Source organism: Corylus avellana, chromosome ca4 (assembly GCF_901000735.1).
Source record: "Corylus avellana chromosome ca4, CavTom2PMs-1.0".
Taxonomy (NCBI): Eukaryota; Viridiplantae; Streptophyta; class Magnoliopsida; order Fagales; family Betulaceae; genus Corylus; species Corylus avellana.
This window is the reverse complement of record NC_081544.1, coordinates 31,309,347-31,332,705: the sequence shown is the minus strand read 5'-3', so window position 1 is coordinate 31,332,705 and position 23,359 is coordinate 31,309,347. Positions and strand designations below refer to the sequence as shown.

At 36.7% G+C, this 23,359-nt stretch overlaps 4 protein-coding genes and 1 non-coding gene across 8 annotated transcripts; 3 read left to right on the top strand and 2 right to left on the bottom strand.

The window, feature by feature from the left end:
- Positions 1-158: 158 nt before the first annotated feature.
- Positions 159-8,391, top strand: LOC132177025 (pre-mRNA-splicing factor ATP-dependent RNA helicase DEAH10-like). Of its 2 annotated transcripts, XM_059589222.1 has the most exons (14): positions 159-586; positions 802-848; positions 943-1,023; positions 1,114-1,330; positions 1,765-1,884; positions 2,029-2,170; positions 2,588-2,791; positions 4,294-4,454; positions 4,970-5,155; positions 5,889-6,120; positions 6,624-6,823; positions 6,993-7,127; positions 7,362-7,567; positions 7,807-8,391. In XM_059589222.1, exons 1-13 carry the CDS (start codon positions 480-482, stop codon positions 7,543-7,545), a joined length of 2,016 nt encoding a protein of 671 aa, XP_059445205.1. In that variant the 5' UTR covers positions 159-479; the 3' UTR covers positions 7,546-7,567; positions 7,807-8,391. The 2 variants fall into 2 exon arrangements, with proteins under 2 accessions (XP_059445205.1, XP_059445204.1); XM_059589221.1 differs by having other exon boundaries at positions 1,765-2,170.
- A 1,847-nt stretch (positions 8,392-10,238) lies between these two features.
- Positions 10,239-13,614, top strand: LOC132177024 (putative methylesterase 11, chloroplastic). 2 transcript variants are annotated; one of them, XM_059589220.1, is made up of 5 exons: positions 10,239-10,937; positions 11,618-11,845; positions 12,482-12,625; positions 12,997-13,128; positions 13,223-13,614. In XM_059589220.1, the coding sequence occupies exons 1-5, from the start codon at positions 10,575-10,577 to the stop codon at positions 13,505-13,507; spliced, it is 1,152 nt and encodes a 383-aa protein (XP_059445203.1). In that variant the 5' UTR covers positions 10,239-10,574; the 3' UTR covers positions 13,508-13,614. The 2 variants fall into 2 exon arrangements, with proteins under 2 accessions (XP_059445203.1, XP_059445202.1); XM_059589219.1 differs by having other exon boundaries at positions 11,609-11,845.
- Positions 13,615-15,553: 1,939 nt separating this feature from the next.
- On the top strand, positions 15,554-18,606 carry LOC132179498 (protein SPIRAL1-like 2). The gene is made up of 3 exons (XM_059592233.1): positions 15,554-15,659; positions 17,022-17,326; positions 18,297-18,606. Exons 2-3 carry the CDS (start codon positions 17,057-17,059, stop codon positions 18,384-18,386), a joined length of 360 nt encoding a protein of 119 aa, XP_059448216.1. The 5' UTR covers positions 15,554-15,659; positions 17,022-17,056; the 3' UTR covers positions 18,387-18,606.
- A 1,108-nt stretch (positions 18,607-19,714) lies between these two features.
- On the bottom strand, positions 19,715-23,203 carry LOC132179198 (ubiquinone biosynthesis protein COQ4 homolog, mitochondrial). 2 transcript variants are annotated; one of them, XM_059591863.1, is made up of 3 exons: positions 22,564-23,202; positions 21,779-21,989; positions 19,715-20,530 (listed from the first exon to the last, which is right to left on the bottom strand). In XM_059591863.1, the coding sequence occupies exons 2-3, from the start codon at positions 21,959-21,961 to the stop codon at positions 20,024-20,026; spliced, it is 690 nt and encodes a 229-aa protein (XP_059447846.1). In that variant the 5' UTR covers positions 21,962-21,989; positions 22,564-23,202; the 3' UTR covers positions 19,715-20,023. The 2 variants fall into 2 exon arrangements, with proteins under 2 accessions (XP_059447846.1, XP_059447847.1); XM_059591864.1 differs by having other exon boundaries at positions 21,779-23,203.
- On the bottom strand, positions 21,261-21,345 carry LOC132180191 (small nucleolar RNA snoR53Y). Its single transcript, XR_009440079.1, has one exon. It is a non-coding gene; the product is annotated as a small nucleolar RNA snoR53Y (small nucleolar RNA).
- Positions 23,204-23,359: the final 156 nt, after the last annotated feature.

The following is a 23,359-nucleotide window of genomic DNA, read 5'->3' as shown; positions in this document are numbered from 1 at the left end:
CCTCTCTCTCTCTCTCTCTCGGCTTCACCTCTATTTCTCTCTGCTCTCATCCCTTGTCCCTCTTCCTTCCTCAGCTTCTCTCTTTCTCCTCTTACGTTTTTCTCTTTCCTTCTCTCTGTTTTTCACTGAAATCTTCAACTTCGGCTCCTTGGACAAGTTCTAGGCTCGATTTCGTTCCGATTGAACTCAGATATTGTGATCAACTGAAACAACTGCTTGTATCAGAGTTTACGTTGAAAACAAACGGCGTCAATTGCCTCAACTTTTTGCTAGGCACCACGACGTCGTATGGGTTAAGAATATTTGAGTTAAATCTATACCGTTGTTAGCAAATTCCCATTCCCCAATACGACTCTACCTTCCCAGTTCCCGGCATTCCCCGTTCCAAAAAACATGACTTATGCTTGAAACCGCCTCACCTTCGTCAATTTGAGGCTTTTTTTTCGAAAAATACAGTTCTCTCTCAGAGCTTGATTGCGATGCCCTCAATGGCTCAAGGAGGACTCAGAAACTCCGCCGATAGCCATCATAAACTTAGGGCCAAGTTCCCGGTCGACGACCGCAAGGTCGACCCCGCTTTTTCTAGGTCAAAACTCTAACCTTATATATATATATATATATATATATATATATATAGGTCAAAACTCTAACCTTATATATATATATATGTTCGCGTAGTTTCCTCAATGTAAGAAAGAAAAGGTAGAATTCATTTATGAGTAACGTTAGTTAGTCCAGCTCTGGTATTGCTGTTATGCTTAGCAGAATGAATATTCTTATGCGATTTTGATTGTAATGCAGGAAGCAAAAGATTGCGGAGCATAGAAAGTCTCTTCCGATCGCTTCCGGTATTGGTTTAACAGTTGCTGGTTTCTTTTTTTGCTGTTTTAGTTTGTGTCTGTCATCGGAGATTTGCTTATTAGTGGTGTTTTCTTTTCTTAGTTGAGAAACGGCTTGGGGATGAGGTCCGAAACAATGATATTTTGATTATTGTTGGTGAAACTGGAAGTGGAAAAACTACCCGTATGTTTTGTCGTATCCTTTTGCATATGTATTAAGCTTTATGGGGATGAATTTTTCTATTTAATGTTTGCACTGTGATTTATTTTGTAGAGTTGCCACAGTTTCTATTTAATGCGGGATTTTGTCGGGATGGGAAGACTATTGGGATTACTCAACCTAGGCGTGTTGCGGCTGTCACTGTCGCAAAACGGGTTGCTGAGGAATGTGGTGTGGAGTTGGGCCAAAGGGTTGGGTACTCCATTAGATTTGAGGATGTGACGTCTGGCTCAACGAGGATCAAATACATGACAGATGGATTGCTACTGAGGTAGAAAGTATGCGCCACTTCGTTTGCAGTATGTCATTGTGTATCATACTGTTTGTTTTGTTGTTAAGCTTTTAAAATATGTGATAGCATATTTGAGACCTTTTTTTTGAATAAATATATTGCTGTTGGCTGGTGTGTCCATTTTGAATATCAGTGTGGATAGTAGCTTTGTAGTACTTTCAGGACCTGGAAGGCTGGATGCTTCTGGAGACGTGGAATATTATGTGTTATATTTGACAAAGGGGATAGCGGATCATAAAATATATTTTTTTCGATAAGTAATAGCAGATCATAAAATATATGCTGGTGAAAGATTTGAAATTATTTATTGCAATAATTTATCCCTAGCCTAAATAATAGGGTTTATGTAGGAGACCTTTATTATGAGCTTTGCTCCTGTGTGTGAACTGATAAGAGTTTCGATGCACTTACAGGGAAGCATTATTGGATCCATATCTCTCTAGGTATTCAGTCATCATTGTTGACGAAGCTCATGAGAGGACTGTCCACACTGATGTGTTGCTGGGTTTGCTTAAAAATGTACAAAAAGCAAGGTCAAAATATTTCAATGATCGCCTTAATATTGAAAAAAAGAAGGAAAATAATGGCACTCTGTTGGATAAAGATAATGGTATTTTTCTCAAGCAATGCCAAGGCAGAAAATTCCCTCCGTTGAAGTTAATCATCATGTCTGCCAGCTTGGATGCGCGTGGTTTCTCCGAGTACTTTGGTGGCGCAAGAGCTGTTCACATTCAAGGGCGACAGTTTCCGGTGGATATATTTTACACTCATCATGCTGAACCAGATTATGTAGATGCAACCTTAATTACCATATTACAGGTTGTTAAATAGCTCTCTTCTTTTGTGTTTCTATTTGACCAAATGCAAGCTGCTCTAATTTTTCCAGTGAGTTTCTTTGGTGATTTGAATTTTATTTGACCTTGACAAAGATTTTTTTTTTTTTTTTTTTAAGCATTAGTGTTCAATATCCTAATTATATTTATAACTTGATAATTTGGATGTATTTACTTTCTATGCATGTATTTGGTGTGAATCTATCATGTAAAATTGAGTTCTACCTACAAGATTGGTATTAATATAATTGGTGAAATCCAATCTTTTTCCTGTCTTGACATGAATCCAGTTGACTCTGAAATTATTTCAGTGCTTTTGTCAGTCATTTAACTTCCTAAGATGATTCATGGATAGAGTTCCTATATGGTTTTAAAAAAGTGTGTTTTGTTTTTATCTTGTTAGATTCATCTGGAGGAGAGACCTGGTGATATACTTGTATTTTTGACCGGGCAAGAAGAGATTGAATCAGTTGAAAGACTTGTCAAAGAGCGACTTCAACAGTTACCTGAAGGCAGTCGAAAGCTGTTAGCTGCTCCCATATTTTCAGCTCTTCCGTCAGAAAAGCAAATGCGAGTGTTTGCACCAGCTCCAGCCGGTTTCCGTAAGGTATAGTTATGTTGCATGTGAGCTTTTATTTAGTGTAGCATGCACATGTGTAGATGATTGATGTAGTAGATGTTTAATTTAATGCTCATTGAATTTTAAGATCTATGACATGATCAAGTTTATCTGATTTTGCGAAATGTGATCATATTTTTAGATAATGCACCTTTGTGCTGTTATAGTGTAGGCCATAACTGTTGGGCGGATACCATTTGGTGTCCAGGTCTTTTACATATGAAGACAGAATTATGCTTTAGAACTCCACTATTAAGCAACCCAGCCAGTCCGCTCTTTTTAGTGATTGTTCAAACTCAGTGGAAACCAAATCGCCACCACCATGTTACCAATGTACAGCCACCATTTCAAAACTACTACAAGTTCCATAGTTTTTGCCACCCCCGTTGCTCTTACTGTCTTTGTTAACTCCAGTACATCACTGCCACAGCCTCAAACTCTATTTCCCTGTTTTGGTGCTAAGCTAACCACCATTGTCCATAGCACCATCTCCAGTACCACCCCTGCCACACCACCATCCCAACTACTATCAACACCAATTATACAACCTCCAGTGCCCCAACCAATTTGGCCACAACACCGCATTTTCCGCTTGGTGCCACCTCCGCAGCTGGCATCACATTGAAAAAATTTACAATGATCCCACTACTTCTAAACCTTCTACGTTATTCATGCCACTACTACTGTTTCCATCACTGCAATATGCCACCTCTGTCACCTCTGCTGTTGCCGCTATGGCCCTTTCTGCTTCACTATTACAGAAAAATCTTGTTTCAACTACCATCCACATCACTACAAAAACCACTGCAATTGCCACAATCACTGTAATATCTTTAGATTCTTTGCCATTGCTACTGACTGCATAGCGTCAGCACCAATATCATCACCTGACAGTAGCCTTCGCTACTGCTGATGAGCCACTAGCATGACTAACTCCACCAATCATTATTATAGGAAATGAATTTTTCACATGTATGATGTAACTGATACATGAGAACTTATCTAGGTTTTATTCTTATGACTGACAAATTAAATTAATTTGTCAATCATCCATCTGACTGTATTTTACGTTGATAAATGTGAGAACAAGTTCTATTATGTAATTTTTAAGTGTTATTGGAATTTGCTGTATAACAATACTATACATCTACGGAAAATCAGTTATCTGATCAAGGATGTATGTTCTTTTCTAAAAGATGGTGAAAATCACAGCAGTGGTTGGTTAGACAGCCTGCTTCATCCCTCCATGATGCTATAATATATTTCAAGATGCTTTTAGCTCTTTGTTATAGTTCCATGTATAAAATTCCTTACTATACTTGAAATGTAGGGATTATCTTGCTGTTTTACTTCAGTGTTATTTATTTTATTCCTAAATTGTCATTTTGTTCTTGATGGCTGTTTATTTTGGGTAAAAATTTAAATTACTAGTAAAAATTTGTAATTATTCTTCATTATAAGTAAGCAATCTGCCCATGACTGGTTTTTAGGTAATATTAGCAACAAATATTGCTGAGACATCTGTGACAATTCCTGGAATTAGGTATGTTATAGATCCTGGATTTGTAAAAGCACGCTCCTATGATCCGGTCAAAGGAATGGAATCTTTGATCATTGTTCCAACATCTAAAGCACAAGCACTTCAGAGGAGGTAGGCATATTTGATCATGTTTGGTGGTTCTAAGTGAATAATTATATACAAATCTGAATAAGCTGAGTTTGTATGATGGTCTCTTGCGTGTGTATTTACTAAAATTAACATCCTTCACCACTGGTTAAGTGTCCCTTTTCACTTTATAAGAGATATTGCTCGTTACTTACCAACATCTGTCACTACCAATTGGGCGTTTTACTTAAAAAGTATTGTTAACTAACACCACCTGTGACCATAGTTGGACTTCCTTTTCAATTTATATAAGGTCTTGTTTGCCAAAACATTTGTGACATAGTTCGTGACTTACACTACTAGTTTGAATTTGGATACCAACCATGTGCGCCCTGTATTAATTATCTTCATCTCCATGCATGCATATGTGTTTCCTTGTCTTCCTCCTCCTCCTACTGTTCTTTATGTTATGATCCACCGTTAGATGGGTATATCCCTGGATACTCAGAAGGATGTTCACGAAGGAATAATCTAGGATGATTACTGATTTCCTACTGCAGTGGACGTGCAGGACGTGAAGGACCTGGAAAGTGCTTTCGTCTCTACCCAGAGAGTGAATTTGAGAAACTTGACGATTCAACAAAGCCTGAGATCAAGCGGTGCAACCTCGCTAATGTCATTTTGCAGCTCAAGGCTTTGGGTGTCGATGATATTCTTGGGTTTGACTTCATGGAGAAACCTTCAAGGTAAATATTTCTAGATGGTTCATCATTCTTCTTCTTCTTCTTCTTCTTTTTAATAAGAAATGAGTTTCAGTAAAAACACAAAGGGTGCACCCAAATACACCGGAAGTATACAAGAGAAACACCTATCCCGAAAAGAAAATAAAAAAATTAAAAAAAAGTCATGAAAGCTAGAAATGTAAAAAGACTTACAGGCAGATAGTTCATCATTCTTCTTTACCTTTTGCATATGTGGGTGCGCCATGTTTGGGTAATATTATGACTTGAACCCTAAGAGTAAGACTTGACCTCGACTATATTTGACCACATGGATCTTCTCATTCAGTTCCATTGAAGAAAAACCCTGAGGCCAGCCTATTAATCCATTTGGAAAATGTATAATAAATTTTAGGAAGTAAAAATTAGTTGAAAATGTTAGATCGCTCGGTTGGTTCAGAAGCGTAAATCTGCCTGTTTATCTATTATAATTGGGTCAATTCCAGCAGTTGTGGATCCATTATAGCTGGTGATTATTAGAATCATTATTACCAAGTGAACATCTTTAATGGTTGGATTTGTTTTTCAAACCAGATTGTGGTTTCAGTGATATACTTTGGTAGTCTTCTAGAAGGCTTCTAGGTGTTTTAATTGCATCTATTAATATGTTCTATTGTTACTAAACTTTTGCTTTATTGTCTTTCAAAGATGTCTCTTGGTACATGATTTCTTTTTCTTTTTTTTTTGCACGTTCGGACAGGGCATCTATTGTCAAATCATTGGAGCAGTTGTTCTTGCTAGGTGCTTTAACAGATGAGTGTAAACTTTCAGATCCTGTTGGCCATCAAATGGCTCAGCTCCCCTTAGACCCTATTTATTCAAGAGCTCTTATCCTGGCCAGTCAGTTCAACTGCTTGGAAGAAATGTTGATAACTGTTGCGATGCTCTCAGTGGAATCTATTTTTTATGCCCCTCGTGAAAAATTAGAAGAGGTATATTGCATGGAAATTGCTACTTCTAATGTGCTCGTGATAATATTTTCATTGATCTTATAGTTGGGCAATGATATGACAGTGACTGAATGAATACTTGATACTATTTACATTAGTCAGATGATAAGTAAAACAAGCAAGTGGTAATGAGCAAGAATTTAATCCATGTGTTAGATGGTTCTGTTTGGTTTGCTATTAGATATAATGATTATTAGCAAAGGGTCTTGAAGGACACAATAATATCATGTGGATCTGTTTAGTGGGAGATTAAATACTTCAATGAGTGACGGGAATATTAGTTTAGGCAGTAATTATGGAATGAGTAGTTCATAGCTTACATAATTCGTGGAACTTTTTTATATTGATTTTTTATCACGCATTTCAGTGTGTATTATCTCAATATAGAGAGGATTACTGCAGCTCCTTAGCCTTGTTGCTTTATCATTGTCATGTAAATGGACATGTAGTAATTTTTTCTGCCATGTTATTTCGGTATTGGGCAGGCAAGAACTGCAATGAAATGCTTTTCATGTCCGGAGGGAGACCACCTCACTTTGGTTAATGTATATCGCGCATCTAATGAGTTCTTGGAGAAGAGAACAGTGGGGCTTAGTAAAGAGAAAAATGAAAAAATTCTGAGAAAGTGGTGCAAGGAAAATTTTATCAATAGTCGTTCCTTGAGGCATGCTCGTGACGTCCACAGGTTGGCTGTCTATGATCATTGTCCGGTTTATGTGTATTTCTTATGTTTTGTTTCCAGAAATGTACCATAGGTCCATAATGGTTTCACTATTCAGAAGATCATTAATTTCTGATCCATTTTAATTTACACCAGATCTCCATCCTTAAGTTTATTAGGTGCTTTATTGCAGTCAAATTCGGGGGAATGTTGAACAGATGGGTCTTCGTCTTGCTTCATGTGGAGATGACATGCTTCAGTTCTGCAGATGTCTTGCTGCTTCATTTTTTCTCAATGCAGCTTTGAAGCAGCCAGAGGGAACATACAGGTATTGAGTGTAAGCTTGACATGATTGATGTTGAAATGCATCTGGCAGATCTAATAGTTCCACTTCTCTTTATACCTTTTAATGAGGTCAACATCACATTTGAAGATGTTCTTGTAGTTTGTAAATGGCTAGTCACTATATTCGACTTTCACTTGTCATATGCTTGAATTTTTGGTTAGTATATAATGCTCTATTCTCAATTAGACTTCTCATGCTTACCTAATGAAATGATAGGGCTTTGGCAAGTGGTCAGGTGGTGCAGATCCACCCTTCTTCTGTGTTATTCCGGGCAAAACCAGAGTGCATAGTTTTCAACGAACTAGTCCAAACAAATCACAAGTACATCCGCAACATAACTAAAATTGATTACTTGTGGTTAGCTGAGCTGGCTCCTCAATATTACTGCATGCAAAATTAAATCTTGGTGTCAATACCAACTGGTAAGATCACGAATGCTCTCGGTTCATTTGACAGTTTGTGGGTTGGGCTCATTATTTTTATGTTGCTCACTCTTGGCATGCTTAATAATCTGTCATGAATATAATCCATAAACTTCTGACCATGTTGTACCTGCACGGGTCCCAACTTAAATGAATATGGTAGAAGCAAACTCAAAGGTACTTTTTCAAACCTGTGCAGGCATGGGAAGTTGCTTACCATATTTAGCTTTCTTATGCAGGAGAGTAACTTTGGTCGGACAGCTTTACTGTATTAATCAAGTCATTTACCTTTTTTTTACAACCAAAAAAGCGCAAAACAATGCCAATCGATGGCTTGTAAATCATGCTGGATGCTGCGGTTTAATGTTTTGGTTTCTTTACTGCAATAGGGAAAAAGAGAAAAGAGAATAGAGAATTGGAATTCTGTAGCCTAATATTTTTTGCTTAATTGTTGAGAGGAGTGCCTGTTTTTTGATGGAAATCTTCCTGGAAGCTAGAATATGATGGCTTGTTGTCCGGTTTGGTACTGGCTTTCAATCTTATTCTGGCAGGGATTTCTGGCTTCTCATGTGCCACGGCTATGACATTGAAGAGCTTCTTTAATACCTACTTATGTATCACAATATGCGAAAACAAGCATGGCTGTTGCTTAGAGGCATATCAGCAGACTGAGTAAGTCACAACTTTCTTGAGTCCCTTTTACTTGCTTAGGGACGTGTACATGTTTCAATTCATTACACAACTTACTACTCGTCTAATTGTTGAGTAACCGAGTCATCAGTCAGAAAGCTTTGCAAGAAACCAGGAATGAGTTTCAGATTTCATTTTCTGTTTTAGGAAGAGGGGAATAAAATTGTTGTTGATATATATATATATATATTAAAATTTTTCAAAATCTCTCTTCATTTTCTCTTTCTTATTAAAAGTTTCTAATATATTCATTATAATACTATTTCACGGATTGGGCTTACATGCTGTTATTAAAATAACAGTATGTATGCTGTAGTTTAATCAACGGTCAAGATTGAATCTTAAAGTTAACTTATTTTTAGAAGCTTTTAATAAGAAAGAAAAAATGAAGAGAGATTTTGAAAAATTTAATCTTGATCGTTGATTAAACTATAGTATATATGTTGTTATTTTAATACCTATTTTAAAATAACAGCATGTAAGCCGGATCCTTATTTCACAACTTTTTTGTTAGCTATTTGACTAAAAGCTCAATAGAGGTCTTGAAATTTAGAATGAATCTAAACATCAAATTGAAAAATAAAATCTTAAAATCAAAATAGCAAAAAGTAAAGGAAGTTTCTTAACCCTTAAATTAAATGGTCGACTTCCGTATGCTGAGAGATAAGGAGGTGAAGGTAATGGAAAATAAAAGTCTTACATGTCGTTTTACACATGTTTGTTATGGTAGGTAGGAGATTATTTTTGCTGTCATTATGTGGGTCAAACTTGACAATTTTCTTCGTCCCAACATTCAAATTGAATTTCATGTGAACACTTTTGCCAATAGAACGCCATCGTTTTCCAACAGCAATTTGTCACATAGTCGTCTAAGTTCTGCGCAACCCACCTTCACCGACAACCAGTAGGAGTAGGGTTGGTTCTAAAAGTTATCGTTAAGAACAAAGAAAGAATTTTGGACAATTTTCTTTGACTTTTTAGTACTTCTATTAGAAAAAAGTGACCAGGTAAAATTGAAAATGGTGTCTCGCGGGGTTCACCTACTGCTAAGTGTGGTACTCCTACTTCCCCACCCTATAAGCCTTTTAGAGCATCTTCAGCAAGAGTTTTTATTTTACTGCTCAAAATATAATTTTTTTTTCTTCATTTTTGTTACTAGTTTTTCACTACACACTTCAACAAGAACATCTATTTTAACTATCTACTCTAATTAAATATTATTTTATTAGTTTTTTATCATTTTTTTGTCTTCCCCGTAAAAAGAGATAAAGAGAGAAGGAAAAAGAAAAGGTTAAAAAAAAAATAGAAATAAAGAGAACATATAATAAAATATTACTTACAAGTTGCTATGGTAACTTGTAAATATAAAAGTTCACTGTAGCAGTAGTAGAAAAAGTTTTTATCTTACAGTATCTGTTGGAGCAAGAAAAGTTAACAAAATAGTTGAATTTAACTAAAAGGTTAGTTTGGAAACACTGCTGGAAATACTCTTAATATGTCAAATTAAATTGCTCCCATCTTTATAAGAGTCTATTTGGCCCTATGAGTCTAAAATCACGTTTTAAAACAGAATTGTAATTTTGTAAAAAGTATTCTTTAATAATATGTTTGTTGAAAACATTAGCATTTAGAAACGTGAGAAATTCTTAAATCGCAAGTAAAGAGGTGCATTTCTTAAAACGCGCGATTTTATTATAAGTTTAACTACGTTTTTAAAAATCATATATTTTTTTTAACTTAACATAGGAAAATATTTGTTTTCAAATTGCAAGCAATGTTGTGAGTTTTTAAAAACGCAAGATTTTAAATGTTAAAAGTCAAACTGTAATACTACCAGAAACTTAACTGTGTTTTTAAAAATCGTATTAATGACAGATGTTAAATATTTTTGAACCACAAACTATTATTATTATTATTTTTTTTTTTTTTGACATGTTTACACAAAAAGAGAAAGAATTCGAACTAGTAACCTTTGATTTATTAACAGTGGTCACAAACTAAAACTAACCCAAAGTAATGTCATTAATTTAGTCGTGGTCTATATTTGAGTGCTATTTATGAATGATATAGCCTTCGCCGGCTGGCTGAAGTTCGTGGAAGCACACAAGTGATCTACGACAACGAGGACGTGGCAATCTAAAGGCTTTGCCTTTCTAGTCTTCTGGCCTTTTGAAGAACAAGGCTGCTTCTCCCATATCTTTTATATTGTCATTTGCACACTCCTTTCTAACTTGCATGGAGAGTCTGGTAGAGGAGATTTGATTGGCGTCAAAGAATCCTTAGGAAACCCAAAAGTTTTACAGAGTCGATCGATCTCATGGGAAACTCGTGGGCATGTTTCAGTCCCAAGGAGAAGGAGGTGAGCTTTGTAAGAGAACCCTCAAAGCGCTTGCCCAACTACTCTTCTCCTTTCTCACCCTTCAGTTTCTCCACCAAAAGCAAAAGCAAGAAAAGGGAGAATCTTGACGAGTACGACGATGCTCTCATTCAACAGCAGGCCCAGCTTGCCGCCGCTCTCCTCTTCCAGCATCATCAGCAGACCGGTTCTCTGCCCCTCAACCGGTCCACCTCTGTCGTATATCCATCTCCTGCTCCTAAAAAGATCCCAAGGAGTTCCAGTTCCGGGCAGCACTCACGCGCCGACCATTCTCTCATTCACCCTCATCAGCTTCTTAATCAGGTTTCAGTTTTTGAGTTTTTTTTTTTTTTTAATCATTGTTTTTCTTATGAATAGCGTTTGACTGAGTTGATCAAATAAGTGGATTAGAAGACATACCGGTTCAAAGTGCACGTTTTAAATGTTGGAAAGATTTATGTTTTGGACAAATAAAATATTTTATTCTAATGGATTAATGATATCAAATTACATTACATCACGTTCCTTATGATAGTGTTTTTCTGATTCTCATAAACCATAAAACTGAAGGGGTTTGGTCAAACATTCACTGAAAATTTCAAATATGATGGCTGGAAAGAAAGAAAGATCATGGATTCTGTGGGTACTAGAAACTTATGAGTTAAAGAACATATATATAAAGTGTTCAACCAATAACACGCTTCCTACTTTGCAGTCAGCCGTCAAAAAAGAAAAAAAAAAAAAAATCATCCCTGTGCATTAATTAGTAGAACAGAAGCGACCCAACAGATATGAAATTGTACTTGGAGAAATTCTTCTTTCTTTTTTCCATTATGCAATGATTTTTACATACAGTAATCTATTTCTCAATGATTTCTGAACTAATAATGCTGCTCAAATACTTGGTTTTTTGTATCTTTACTCTGCAATTTCAATAGGAAATGGGAAGAATGATGATTGTATGTCATCTTATTTTGCTAATTTTCCTTCCTTAGGATGTGAAGATTGAGGGTCTGGAAACCAATCGCTTAGTCCTTGTTCACGGAGGTGGCTTTGGTGCTTGGTGTTGGTATAAAACTATAACACTTTTGGAAGAGAGCGGATACAGAGTTGATGCAGTTGACTTAACAGGCTCTGGGGTTCATTCATTTGATACAAACAGCATTACCACTCTTGCACAATACGTAAAGCCGCTTACTGATATCCTGGAGAAACTGGGAGATGGGGAAAAGGTTTTTGCTCTCTCTCTCTCTCTAATAGTACACTATTATTGTTTGCGTGTTTATGAGTAACGCTACATACTACACCCCATCTCATATTTATTTAACTAGGCTAATGTATCAATGTCCATTAACCCTTGATAAAAAAAAAAAAAGTTCTAACGGTTGATGGGCATTGTCAGATTGTTAGATCAACCCAGTGAAATGAAAATGAGATAAGAGTGTAATATATAGCATTACTCTTCATTTATAGGGTGAACATGTCGATGCCTGAGCTCTGGTGTTCTTTAATAAGATGGGCTTAGTTTTTTTACTTTCAATTACAATTTACAAAGATAAAACTTTTATATGGTTATAATCTTATACAGAAATGACTGGCACAAAAAGGGATGATTCAACAGTTATCATTTTGTGACTTATCCCCACTTTCCCACTCTTTAATATACTATTTCATTCTCTATATTCCGGTAAATTTCACTTGCCTCTGCAAAATTAAGAAATTTTTATAGCATTGTGGGGAAATATTTGAAATTAAATTCAGCATTCACATATATTGATCCATTATATGTCAATTTCGTATTCCTATAGCAGTAAAGCTGGTAGTGTTTCATTCTAGCAGAAGAACTAAAAAAATTCTTCTAAATGCAGGTGATCTTGGTGGGACATGATTTCGGTGGTGCTTGTATTTCATATGTAATGGAGTTGTTTCCCTCTAAAATCTCAAAAGCGATTTTTGTAGCTGCAGCGATGTTGAGTAGTGGGCAGAGTACCCTTGACGTGTTTTCCCAACAGGTTGTCCTGCATTCATTGTCTTTGGCTCACAAAATGGGAAAGAATGAGAGAATAATGTTAAAACTCATAAAATTATGCATCTTTTAGTTCATTGGTAACTGTAACAAGCAAGTCCCTTGTTTTATCTGTAAGACTATTTAATAGACTGTTATACGACTGTCGTATAACTTGATGATATAACAGTAAAAATCAGTCATTTGATAAGTACTTTAAACAAAAAATAAATAAAATATCGATTTTCACTGTTATGTCATCTCAGTTGTTCGAGAGTCGTATAACAATATACTAAATAGTTACAACAACATTTGCCTTTTTAGTTCGAAGAAGTGCATGAGATTGGCTTATTAACTGATCGCCTATGCTGTTAACAGATGGGCTCAAACGATCTGATGCAACAAGCTCAAGCGTTTTTGTATGCCAACGGGAAAGATCAGCCTCCGACTGCCATTGATCTTGACAAAGCATTGGTGAAAGACTTGTTGTTCAATCAAAGTCCTGCTAAGGTACGTCCAATTCCATAACATTACCAAAACTGCTGGAATCACCACATTCTCGGACCAAATCTGATTTGAAAGTGTCATTGATCTCCCTGTCCAGGATGTTTCATTGGCATTAGTTTCAATGAGGCCAATTCCTTTTGCACCGGTTATGGAGAAGCTCTCACTCTCTGAGGCAAACTATGGCTCTGTTCGGAGATTCTATGTAGTTACTCAAGAAGATTGTGCCGTACCAGTTCCTCTACAGGAGAACATGGTACAAACAAATCCCCCAGAAGAGGTGTTCTGGCTCAAAGGTTCTGATCATGCACCTTTCTTCTCAAGGCCTCAGTCCCTGCACAAAATACTTGTAGAGATATCACAAATTCCACCAAAGCATGTCTGAATGCTATATATTGTGGCCTTTGGCATCTTCCAATCTGTATAGGATGTTTACATGTATTTTATAGGCTTTATAGTTACAATGAGCATCTACCAGTCGTATTCTACTTTTGTTAAGTGTTCGTTTGGTTTAGCGGTTTTAAAACGTGCGGTAAAAAATTAGCAATTTGGAAATGTAGTTAATGACAACGTAAATTTTTAAAAAGTATAAAGTTAAACTTTTGGTAAAATCGCGGCTCGGCCTTTGAAATCATGCGTTTTTTTAAAACGTATCCTCTTACTTGTGGTTTGAAAACATAATTTTTTATATGTTTTTTGAACCGGCATTTTATTTTTTTCTTTCCAAATGAGACTTTCTATACTTTTATTTAAAAACACGTTTTTGACTTGCGAAATCACGGGGTGAACACACTCTAAGCAAAACAGAGTATTAAAAAGAAAATGTTGTAAATTTGGTGATAGTGTTATTTGTATTTTTCATTCTACATACGAATATGGCTAAATGTTATAAGAAAAATCCATATCATGGTATGGAGTAGCGGGGCAAAGTTCATATTTCAACACTTTATCCATAGTAGTGATGATAACTTTTATTAGTAGTGATAGTGAAAAAAATAACAATTACCATAAGTGATAATAACAATTGTGATGTTAACAATATGAAAACATTTGTAACATTAGTATAAATAAATGCATAAAATGGAGAAAATAAGGTGAGATAAAGTGATAAATGATGTGATCCTATGGCATTGCAGCATATTTGCCATCAATAAACATAGATCTAATGTGGATGAATGTATATCTGCCATTGACAAATGCATATCTACCATGAGTCGACACAAATATGTGATAAAACCATATTTACTATGGATAAACACAAATTTGCTACGGACAAACATAAATCTAGAGAACAGGAGGGAGAACCCGTTAACTTAGTTTAACCGTTTGAAGAGATCAAGAACATTGTTCCCACATACAACGTTAGTTTTTGAAGCAAATTTTTGCACGTTTAGATTGGACAACAGAAATCCTATAAAACAAGAGAGAAAGTCACTGGAGAACCATCAATCCCCAAAGGGATTGAGGAGCCTTTGATGCTTAAGTCAGTAAAGTATTCTCATTAAAAATTGAATAGAAAGAGTTTTCAGGAGAAAGATGGCATATTTGATTTTTGGAGAAAGTGACCCTTTTTAATTTGAAGCTTCTTAAAGGTGATCCATGGATGCTTGTCACATAGCAAGCTGATAGCAACATGATTAGCATGATCATATTTTATATAGTAAGTTGCTTGAGTGTTACATGAATGATTTTTTTATTAAACCCCTAACATTGAGTGAGACCCATTGGCGATTTATATTTACACCATTGTTGATATTATATTAATGAATTTTGTTCTCTTCTAGGTAGAACAATAGAAACATGCCATATCTAAATAGGTATATCGAAAACAACGTTTGATAGGTCATACATAGCTTTCTTTACAAAAAATGGCATATGAGCCTATGGTAGTATGGTAGATGGAATGACTAATTTACAAGTGGAATGTCAGGAGTTTTCTGATTCTAGACAGATATTATTTATAAAAAAATGAAAAAGAAATTGGCGACGGACCCTTATTTCTTACTTAATTTAAAAAATAATATCCACGTAAGATTAAGAGAACACGACAATAACACTAAGAAAACACCTAACATTTTCCAATTTAGGAAACTCAGAACACCAATTTAATTATTTAAAACAACTGAAAAGAGTGTTTTAACAAACATGAAGCCACATTCACCATTTTTGGATTTAACTATTTTTTTTAAAAAAGGTCAAAAAGAGTAAAGGTAGGAAGTGAAATGGAGGAAGGGAGCGTTTTAACATGTCTCTCGCTCATGCATGTGACATGTCAGATCATCTTCCGCCACACGATCCACCCGTTTATTACTATTTTCACGCCCTTTTCCCTCATTCCACGCATCGCGCGATGTATAAGTTGCGAAATGAAAATATAGAAAATGATCTGGCACAAGCAAGTATATACGTGGAAAGTTCAAATTCAGCGAAACTGATTCACCACCTCCATCGCTACAATAAATAACTCACACTTTTCTCTCTCTCGCTCCTCTCATCAGCTTCGGAAGTTCCCTTCAGATCTGATCCGAGCAACAAAGGTAAGCTTGCCAAAACCTAATGCTGGATCTCTTTTCCCTTTCGCTAACATTCTAGGGTTTCAATCACGATGCTTTACCGTCAATTCCTGCTGTTTCTTACTCGCTGATTTGGTGCTGTTCATCTTTCTTTTGCTTCTTTTGGATGAGATTTTTCATTTTTGATCTTTCCTCGAAGCAATTTTAGTGGTATTACTGACAATGATTGATATAGTGACGTGCGTTTTCTTTTTCTTTCTTTTCAGATCTAGTTTATGCTTTTTTGTTCTTTTTTCTTTTTGTATACAGTGGAAGTGGTTGATTTAGACACTTCTCCTGCTTTGATTTGATTGGTGTCGTTTTGGGGTTCTACGAAATCGAACTTCATTGTGGATCTGAGTCTCTTGCGGTATTTAGAACATTTTTATACTTGTTTACTAAACCACAAGCCTACGCGTGTATTGAATTGCTTGCTTGTTAGGTTTTCTAACTTTTTACAAAACTATTAGACTTTGGTGGAAATAATTGCAATTTGTATATTGTAGCTTACTGGCCTTTGTTTATTCTAATTACGACAGAATAAAATGAAGGGTTGGGAAGGAATCCTAGAATTTCTTCTGTCAATTTCAGTGGTGAAAAACTTCACTGTCTTCTATTATAAATAATGTGAGAGACAGAGTTCCATCTTGAAGAAATTTAAAGGACTCAATGCAGGCATGAAGATGGTGCAGCAACTGGAATATTCACTGTGTTCTTGAGCTACATTGATTTTCTGTTTCTTGGGTTTCTGTTGTTTTGGAAATTGGTAGAAGGCCTTTGTTCCTGTTGTTTGCAGCTAGGCTGCTGGTTTTGCTGACTGGTTTTCTGTTTCTATTGTTTTGTTTTGGTTGGTTGAGTAAAAGTTCTCATTCATCTAAAAAGGGAGAAAAAGAAGAAAATAAGTAGTGCTGGGAAGTGGAATAATTTGTTAAATACATGATTGGTTTCGAACTAATGATCTGGGCAAGAAATGTTGTTTGGATCTCACACTTCTGTGTTGAGCCACGAACTTCATAGCCTTTCATCAAGGCGGAAGCCTACACATTTTGAATGATGCCCAATGTAAGGCATCAAAGTATAGAAATAGAGGCAGTGCTGCATTGAAGTTTGAGATGTTTAAGGTTTTACCTCAATATTATTGCTTGATGTTAAGTATTCTATGTTTTGTAAAATTGACAGAGCATGTATATTGTGTACTAGTTAAAGAGGTTGAGGTGAATTTTGATAAAGTGTTCGGGTTTTCTGGACGGAGTTTGCATGAAATGGCATGATTTATGTTATTTTCTTTGCATTTCGTGCTGGATTCCAATTTTTTTTTTCCTTCTTTTTTATTGGCTTGGATGTCAGGTTTTTGAGTTCATTTTTATAAGATCTGGGAGAGCATGGGCCGTGGAGTTAGCAGCGGTGGAGGACAGAGTTCATTGGGCTATCTGTTTGGGAGTGGAGAGGCTCCTAAACCAGCTGCAACTAATGCTGAAGTAGTTGCTCCAAATGAAGTGCAGCCTGTGAATAATGCGCCTGCCTCCAAACCTGCTCCTGCTCCTGCTTCTCCACCTGTAGATGTTGCCAAGCAGGTTCCTGCTGGTATCAACAGTACTTCTTCAAATAACTATATGCGGGCAGATGGTCAAAACACTGGGAACTTCATCACGGTATGGCTATATCATGTATCTTTGCTCTTTTCCCCATGCAACAAAGGAAAATGGTTTATTACAAAAATTGGAGTTGTGAGCATCAATTTCGGTTCCACTTGTTTTGGGGATTTAAATCTTGAAATGCTTTGCATGTGATGTCCATATGTTTGGTTTCTTTTCTGCTTCAATCCTTATGTTTTCTGTTTTATATTTCTCAATTTTGTTGTTACTGGTTGAGGAGGCTGATTGCTAGACATAGATCAATTCTGTTTGAATTCTCAGGATTTGCGTTAAAGTGTTCTATCCCATCCTCATCTCTCTCCCTCCCTCCCTCCCTCCCTCCCTCCCTTGGGCTTGTAAAGGATGTCTATCAATTTAAATAGGAAGAATGGAAAGAAACCATATGTTTCATTTTCCTAGATATTTTTAATTTTGTGTCATAATGCATCATTACTCATGTTTATGTAGTGGAGGGTAAATATTAATTTGCAGCTCGAGCGAGCATTGAGTATCCATGAAAACATTGATGGGCAAGGTGTGTTAGGGAAATAGATTTAGATAGAACTTCGTCTTTTTAATTTGCTATGATTTTAAGGTTCCAGAAGATGCGTTCTTTTACGAAGTATTGGACATCATCTATCATGGTGTTAATATATTGAAAAAGTAGGCAGTGCTTCCCGTTTCTATGAAGTGTTTGGGGAGATTATGGAATTGAAAGGCATTTCATATGTGGTAACTGAACATTATCAATGGTATATGCAGTTCCTAACTGAGTATTATCTAATATATGTGGGTGTCAATAGTTGGCAACTGAATGCTATTAATGGTACAGTCAAGCTATTTCATTATCATTGATTATGAACATCCTAAAATGATGTTGATTTAATTGTTTGCTGACAACATGCTAGTATGTTTCATTGTGATTGAAAGTTATTAACCAAGTAAAAATTAAATATAAATTAATTCATCATTGTCTTCCTGGTTGCAGGATCGACCCTCTACTAAGGTTCATGCTGCCCCGGGTGGTGGATCGTCTTTGGGTTACCTATTTGGTGGTGGCGGCGGTGGTGGTAACTGAGATATGCCATCCTACAGGGGCAGATGGAATTAATGTTTGTTGATTTTTGTGGAACCTGTGCTTCAGACGAGGCAATGCTGTCATCTTTTATATAAACAATGGAAACTTGCTGGATCATGTGATGTAATATATTGGTTTTGTGATTGTTGTTTGGATAATTCAATCAAGAGCTGTTTCAAATGCACCAAGTTACATTATAATGCATAATAGTTTCTTACCATGTGTTTTACTAGATGATTTTTGCTCACTGCAATCTGTTCTGCTTCCTCTCTCTCTAACTGTGTTATTACCTGTTGACTTCTTTTTCTTCTTTTCAGAGTTTCCATCAGGCTTGATGGTGGTGAAAGTTTGTAGGTTTACTTGAGTTAGATCGAGCTCGGCCTGGGGACAGGGTTGTGGGTTGAGCCTTATTAGCATTACATCTTTGCTACTCTAGGCTTTTAAAATCGTATTATATGTCCTTATTGGTACCTTGCACATGAAACTACATTTTTATACCAACGTTATTCAAACACTCAATTGACATGAACTACTTATTTTTAACAAATTTTTCTGAGAGTAATGTTGTTATTCATACTCATTTTACATTGCTTAATGTGACGTGTTTTAAGGAGCATCCTAACGATAACATAAATTTTACACACTCCCTCAACCATGAGAGACAATAAGAGGAGGGGAGAGGTGGCAGAGGCAGAGAGACTAGGGACCAAAAGAGGTTGAGCAAGCATAATGATAGGTAATCTATAGAGAAGGGCTTACACCCTAAACTGTGCGCACGTGCACATGTCTATTTATGTGCGTTGCTGTTGGTTGGACCAGTATTGATTGAGTTCACAACAACCGTTATCGATCCACAAATCGATGATGTCCATTTTTTTTTGGTTGAGTTTTATCCGATGCAGATTGTCAATAGTCGAAAACTGATATTGCTTAGTTTCTGGCTTAGATGGTTGGACCGGTCGGTTGGCTTCTTTTAGACTGTTTTTTGTTTGAGAAAGTGTTTTAATGTATATAAAATATTAAGTAGTTTTTGAGTACTTAGTTTTGATAAAAAAAAAGAAAAAAAGAAAAAAAGGAGAATGATAAAACCTTAAGAAATAAACCCTTGCAGGCTAATGATTTTTTTCTATAATGTGTTTCCGAAGGGGCTTTTAATATAAAACAGTATTCTATGCCAAAATGAACACTTGCTTATCGTGGTCGCGCACTATGAAGAGTATCTTTGAACCGTGAAGCATTGCCTCTGGCAGTACAGGCCTCCTCATTTCTCTGTTGCGGCGCAGCAATTTCAACAATGTGGAGTTCAACGTCTTAAGTACAAGTCTAAATGACACAAATTGTTGTGGCAGCTGATTAGCCTGTTATTAGGACAGTTGGAAATAAGTCGGGACATGTGTCACGTACTAATCAAAGACGCAGATCATAAGTTCATTGCTTCATGTGATTTTCCACCACTTTTTGTTGACACAAGTTCTCAAGCACTACAACAATAAAACTTCAAATATCCAGCATGGCATCTGCCTAGTGTCTACCCAAACTACGTGTGTAGCCGCTGCTGCTGCTGCTTATGCAGGGATGGAACCACCCTTTGCACCGGTAACAAACCCCCACTTAAAATTCACGTTCCGCCTTTGTGCTCAGGTAAAATTTTGTTTAGGAGGAACAGGAGCAGGAACTATCCCCCATTTCCTCCGAACATCCTCCAAATCCTCATGAAAGTTCCGTTCATAGTATACACACATGAGATCTGTGGACTGCATGCCAGCCCGGATGGCCCATGGGAAGTAGTGCTGAAAGAACAAACTCCTTTGCCTTTCACTGAATCTTGCGGTGCCCCCTATAACAGAGAGCAGGCACATGGGAAGGTGCATTTGCTCAAACTCGATCACCTTGAGTGCTGACTCGCCAATTAAGTTGGTGGGCAGACCAAATAGGGTGTGCCAGAAGTCATGCACCTCCCGAGCCCGCATGGCCACATATGCCAGTTCTTCCGTGTCCATGAACCGCACTGGCGGTCTGTCATCTGGAGAAAAATTCCTGGATGCCATGAAGTTTGCATAGGCAGCACCAAATGTGTTTGGTGGTAGGTCCCTTACATGCCCCACTTCTGCAGATACCACACGTGGTCGCTCCAACAAAACTGCCTGTCATGGGAACACATTGGTCTTAGATATGTAGTCTATAACTAAAGCCAATCTTTGTGGCCAAACGAGTATTCAGATTCAGATGATGCCAGCAACTAAATGCAAAACGCTTACGGAAATGTTTCTTTTCCATGGACGATTTCTGGTTGATCTTCACATTATAGAAAACACAGTTGAGGACAGTTTCACCATGGGTTTCACAATAAACTCAACTCTATCCCTAAAATTCCTAGATTTGGGGTCATATATCGTCTATTTATGAGGCAAAAAGGTTAAAACAACATATCAGTAGTTATACTTGGAGGATAAATCCAAAGGTGTTGGAAAGCACAAGTACAATGAATCTAAACAAAAATTGAAAGATTTTCTGGCTGTTGACTAGTTGCCCTTCATGGACTTGAGATAGAACAACTTTTGTCAATGGGCAATTTTTATCCACCCAAGGTTATGCAGTATGCCAGGATCTACAAGAAATAAATTACAAAATTAGTTGACAAGTTTTTTTTCCCCCTTTTTCTTTTAGATTTTCAGTTATAAGCGACATACATGTTTGCCAACATAGATCCCCAAGAAAAGTAAAAGATCTTCATACTAGAAATGTAACTAGTATGAAGACCTTCATATGATCTCCAGGCTTTGCAGCTCTCCGAAATGTCAAAGCAATGCATTTGCATTAGCACTCAAATGTGGTTCTACAAAAGTATGTGATTATTATTGTTCTTTATATTCTCATTCCCTCAGCAAATGAATGAAGAAAGGATCGATCATGGACTGATCAGCATTAGCATGGTTCATACAGAAGCATCATAGGGAGTGAAATTCTACAATATAGTGGCAAAGAAGGGGGGAAATAACTAGTTTCATTGCAACAATTTGCCAAAAACACAAAGCAAAATTTTTCCATCTCAATAAGCAAGTATAACAGTAACACATGGGCAATACCAGCATATGTCAAAAGGTAGCAGCAAGCAAATTTCTAAGGAACATGTTGTCATCAAAATGAACCCAAAAACTGGTTAAACTGAACGGAGCTTTGGTACCAGACAACAATTCATGAATTGTCACATCAACAGAAACATAAAAACAGGCTACTTAGGCAGCAAGAAAAAAAGGGCACAACTACAAATACCAGAACAATCAACATTCACATTTATAACCAGCAGGCCATCCAATCAGTTTAATGTCATGTTAATCAACAAATTAAGATATATCATAAAAAAAACTAGTAGGCGTGGAGAATAGACTCACTCTGCCTTCTGGGCTCCTCTTCATCCTTTCAAGAACTCTTTCAAAAGCAGGCTTCCCAGTCGTCTCCCCAAGGGCTGCTATCAGATCAGCTCTTCGCGGGTTTAGCAATGCACCAACTGCCGAACCCACTGCAACAGCTGCCTGCTGCCACCGGTTAAGCCGGATGCGACCACCTTCTATCATCCTAACTATCCTCTCTCACTGTCAAATTCTAACCAATCCGAAACAAAAATAATTCAGTGGCCCAATAAAATGAATACGCAGATACAACACAAAACTAAAAAAAAAAAAAAATCAGAATTCAAGGCAGCAACAAGAGCGGACAAGCTTAAACTCTATCAAGCATTTGAACAAACACATTTCTGCGCCAAAAAAAGAAAGAAAAGAAAATTGAACAAGATTACCATAAAGTTCCATTTGGAAACATATACAAAGGCAAGCACGACATAAAATCCTCATGCTGTTAATATAAACAACAGCAAGAATTACAGTAATTTTCCCAAAAAGTACTAAATACATTATTTCTTGAATTCTATAAAACTAATAATATCAGATTCTGATGCATATTCCTATACTCTCAATGGACCAAACAAGAATGGAATGAATTCAAGCTAATAAAAGTTTAAGATCCATTCGGCTGCAGAGAAATGGCAAGAAAGAATGAGAAAAGTTGAAATTTTACATTAAGGTTGAATTGGCCGGAAGTAAAAGTTTCGCAACTTTCAATTCTTTTCGTCCATTTTCTATGCAACCAAACAAAGAGATTAAGTGAGATTTGCTATTACCTGTAGTTGGAGGAAGAGAATAACTTCTATAAGGATTTGGCATAAACCAGGTCTTTGTGCCCTCCAATTAGAAAGAAACACAAGATAAAAACGAAAACACAGGATCCAAACCCATTTTCCCTATTCAATCTACAACCCCCTTTTTCCCATTCAATCAGCAACAAGAAGCCCACCACCGACGACGACGACGACCTCCTCCCTCTGACCACCATACAAAAAAAACCTTTGAAAACAACAAAATTTCCCTCAATGTTTGAAACTAAGAGCTAGAGGAAAGTGATATTTGGGGAACACCAACGCATAGCAATAACAAATATAATAGCAGTAGTAGCAGTTAAAGAAAAACAAAGGGGATTGAGAAAAGGAGGAAAAAGAAAATAATAAAGCGATGAAAAGAAGGGATTGGGATCTATGATTTAAAGAGGAACAATAATGACTATGAACAGTCTTTCTCTCTAATCGCACGCATTTTTCTCTTTCTTTTTGGGTTTTTGTTTTTTCAAAATCAAACGGATGGACTTCTGTTCAACTCAAATTAATCAACACCGAGATGTTCTTCGAGAGAAATAAGCCTTCGATCGCTGAACAATAACACAAAATTTGCACATACAGACTTACAGAGAGAGACACAGACAGAGAGACGGAGAGACGGAGTGGGCAAAAGGGCCAGAATAGAAGGATCTGGGCTTTTGATAGATCGAAGAGGGTTGGGTTGGGCCAGCATATGACCCATAAAAAAGTCAGAAAGTTCGTTGCTTTTCGATGGAAGTCGTGACTCGTGTAGCCAATAAAGTGG

Bases quoted from the DNA above. Each gene is read 5' to 3' on its own strand.
- LOC132177025 (XM_059589221.1), top strand. From the start codon at position 480: ATGCCCTCAATGGCTCAAGGAGGACTCAGAAACTCCGCCGATAGCCAT. The intron at 2,171-2,587 runs GTTGTTAAATAG...TTATCTTGTTAG, and splicing joins CCTTAATTACCATATTACAG to ATTCATCTGGAGGAGAGACC. The intron at 7,128-7,361 runs GTATTGAGTGTA...ATGAAATGATAG, and splicing joins CAGCCAGAGGGAACATACAG to GGCTTTGGCAAGTGGTCAGG.
- LOC132177024 (XM_059589219.1), top strand. From the start codon at position 10,575: ATGGGAAACTCGTGGGCATGTTTCAGTCCCAAGGAGAAGGAGGTGAGC. The intron at 11,846-12,481 runs GTTTTTGCTCTC...TTCTAAATGCAG, and splicing joins AACTGGGAGATGGGGAAAAG to GTGATCTTGGTGGGACATGA. The intron at 12,626-12,996 runs GTTGTCCTGCAT...TGCTGTTAACAG, and splicing joins TTGACGTGTTTTCCCAACAG to ATGGGCTCAAACGATCTGAT.
- LOC132179498 (XM_059592233.1), top strand. From the start codon at position 17,057: ATGGGCCGTGGAGTTAGCAGCGGTGGAGGACAGAGTTCATTGGGCTAT. The intron at 17,327-18,296 runs GTATGGCTATAT...TCCTGGTTGCAG, and splicing joins ACACTGGGAACTTCATCACG to GATCGACCCTCTACTAAGGT.
- LOC132179198 (XM_059591864.1), bottom strand. From the start codon at position 21,961: ATGATAGAAGGTGGTCGCATCCGGCTTAACCGGTGGCAGCAGGCAGCT. The intron at 20,531-21,778 runs GTGAGTCTATTC...TTCCCATGACAG, and splicing joins AGAGGAGCCCAGAAGGCAGA to GCAGTTTTGTTGGAGCGACC.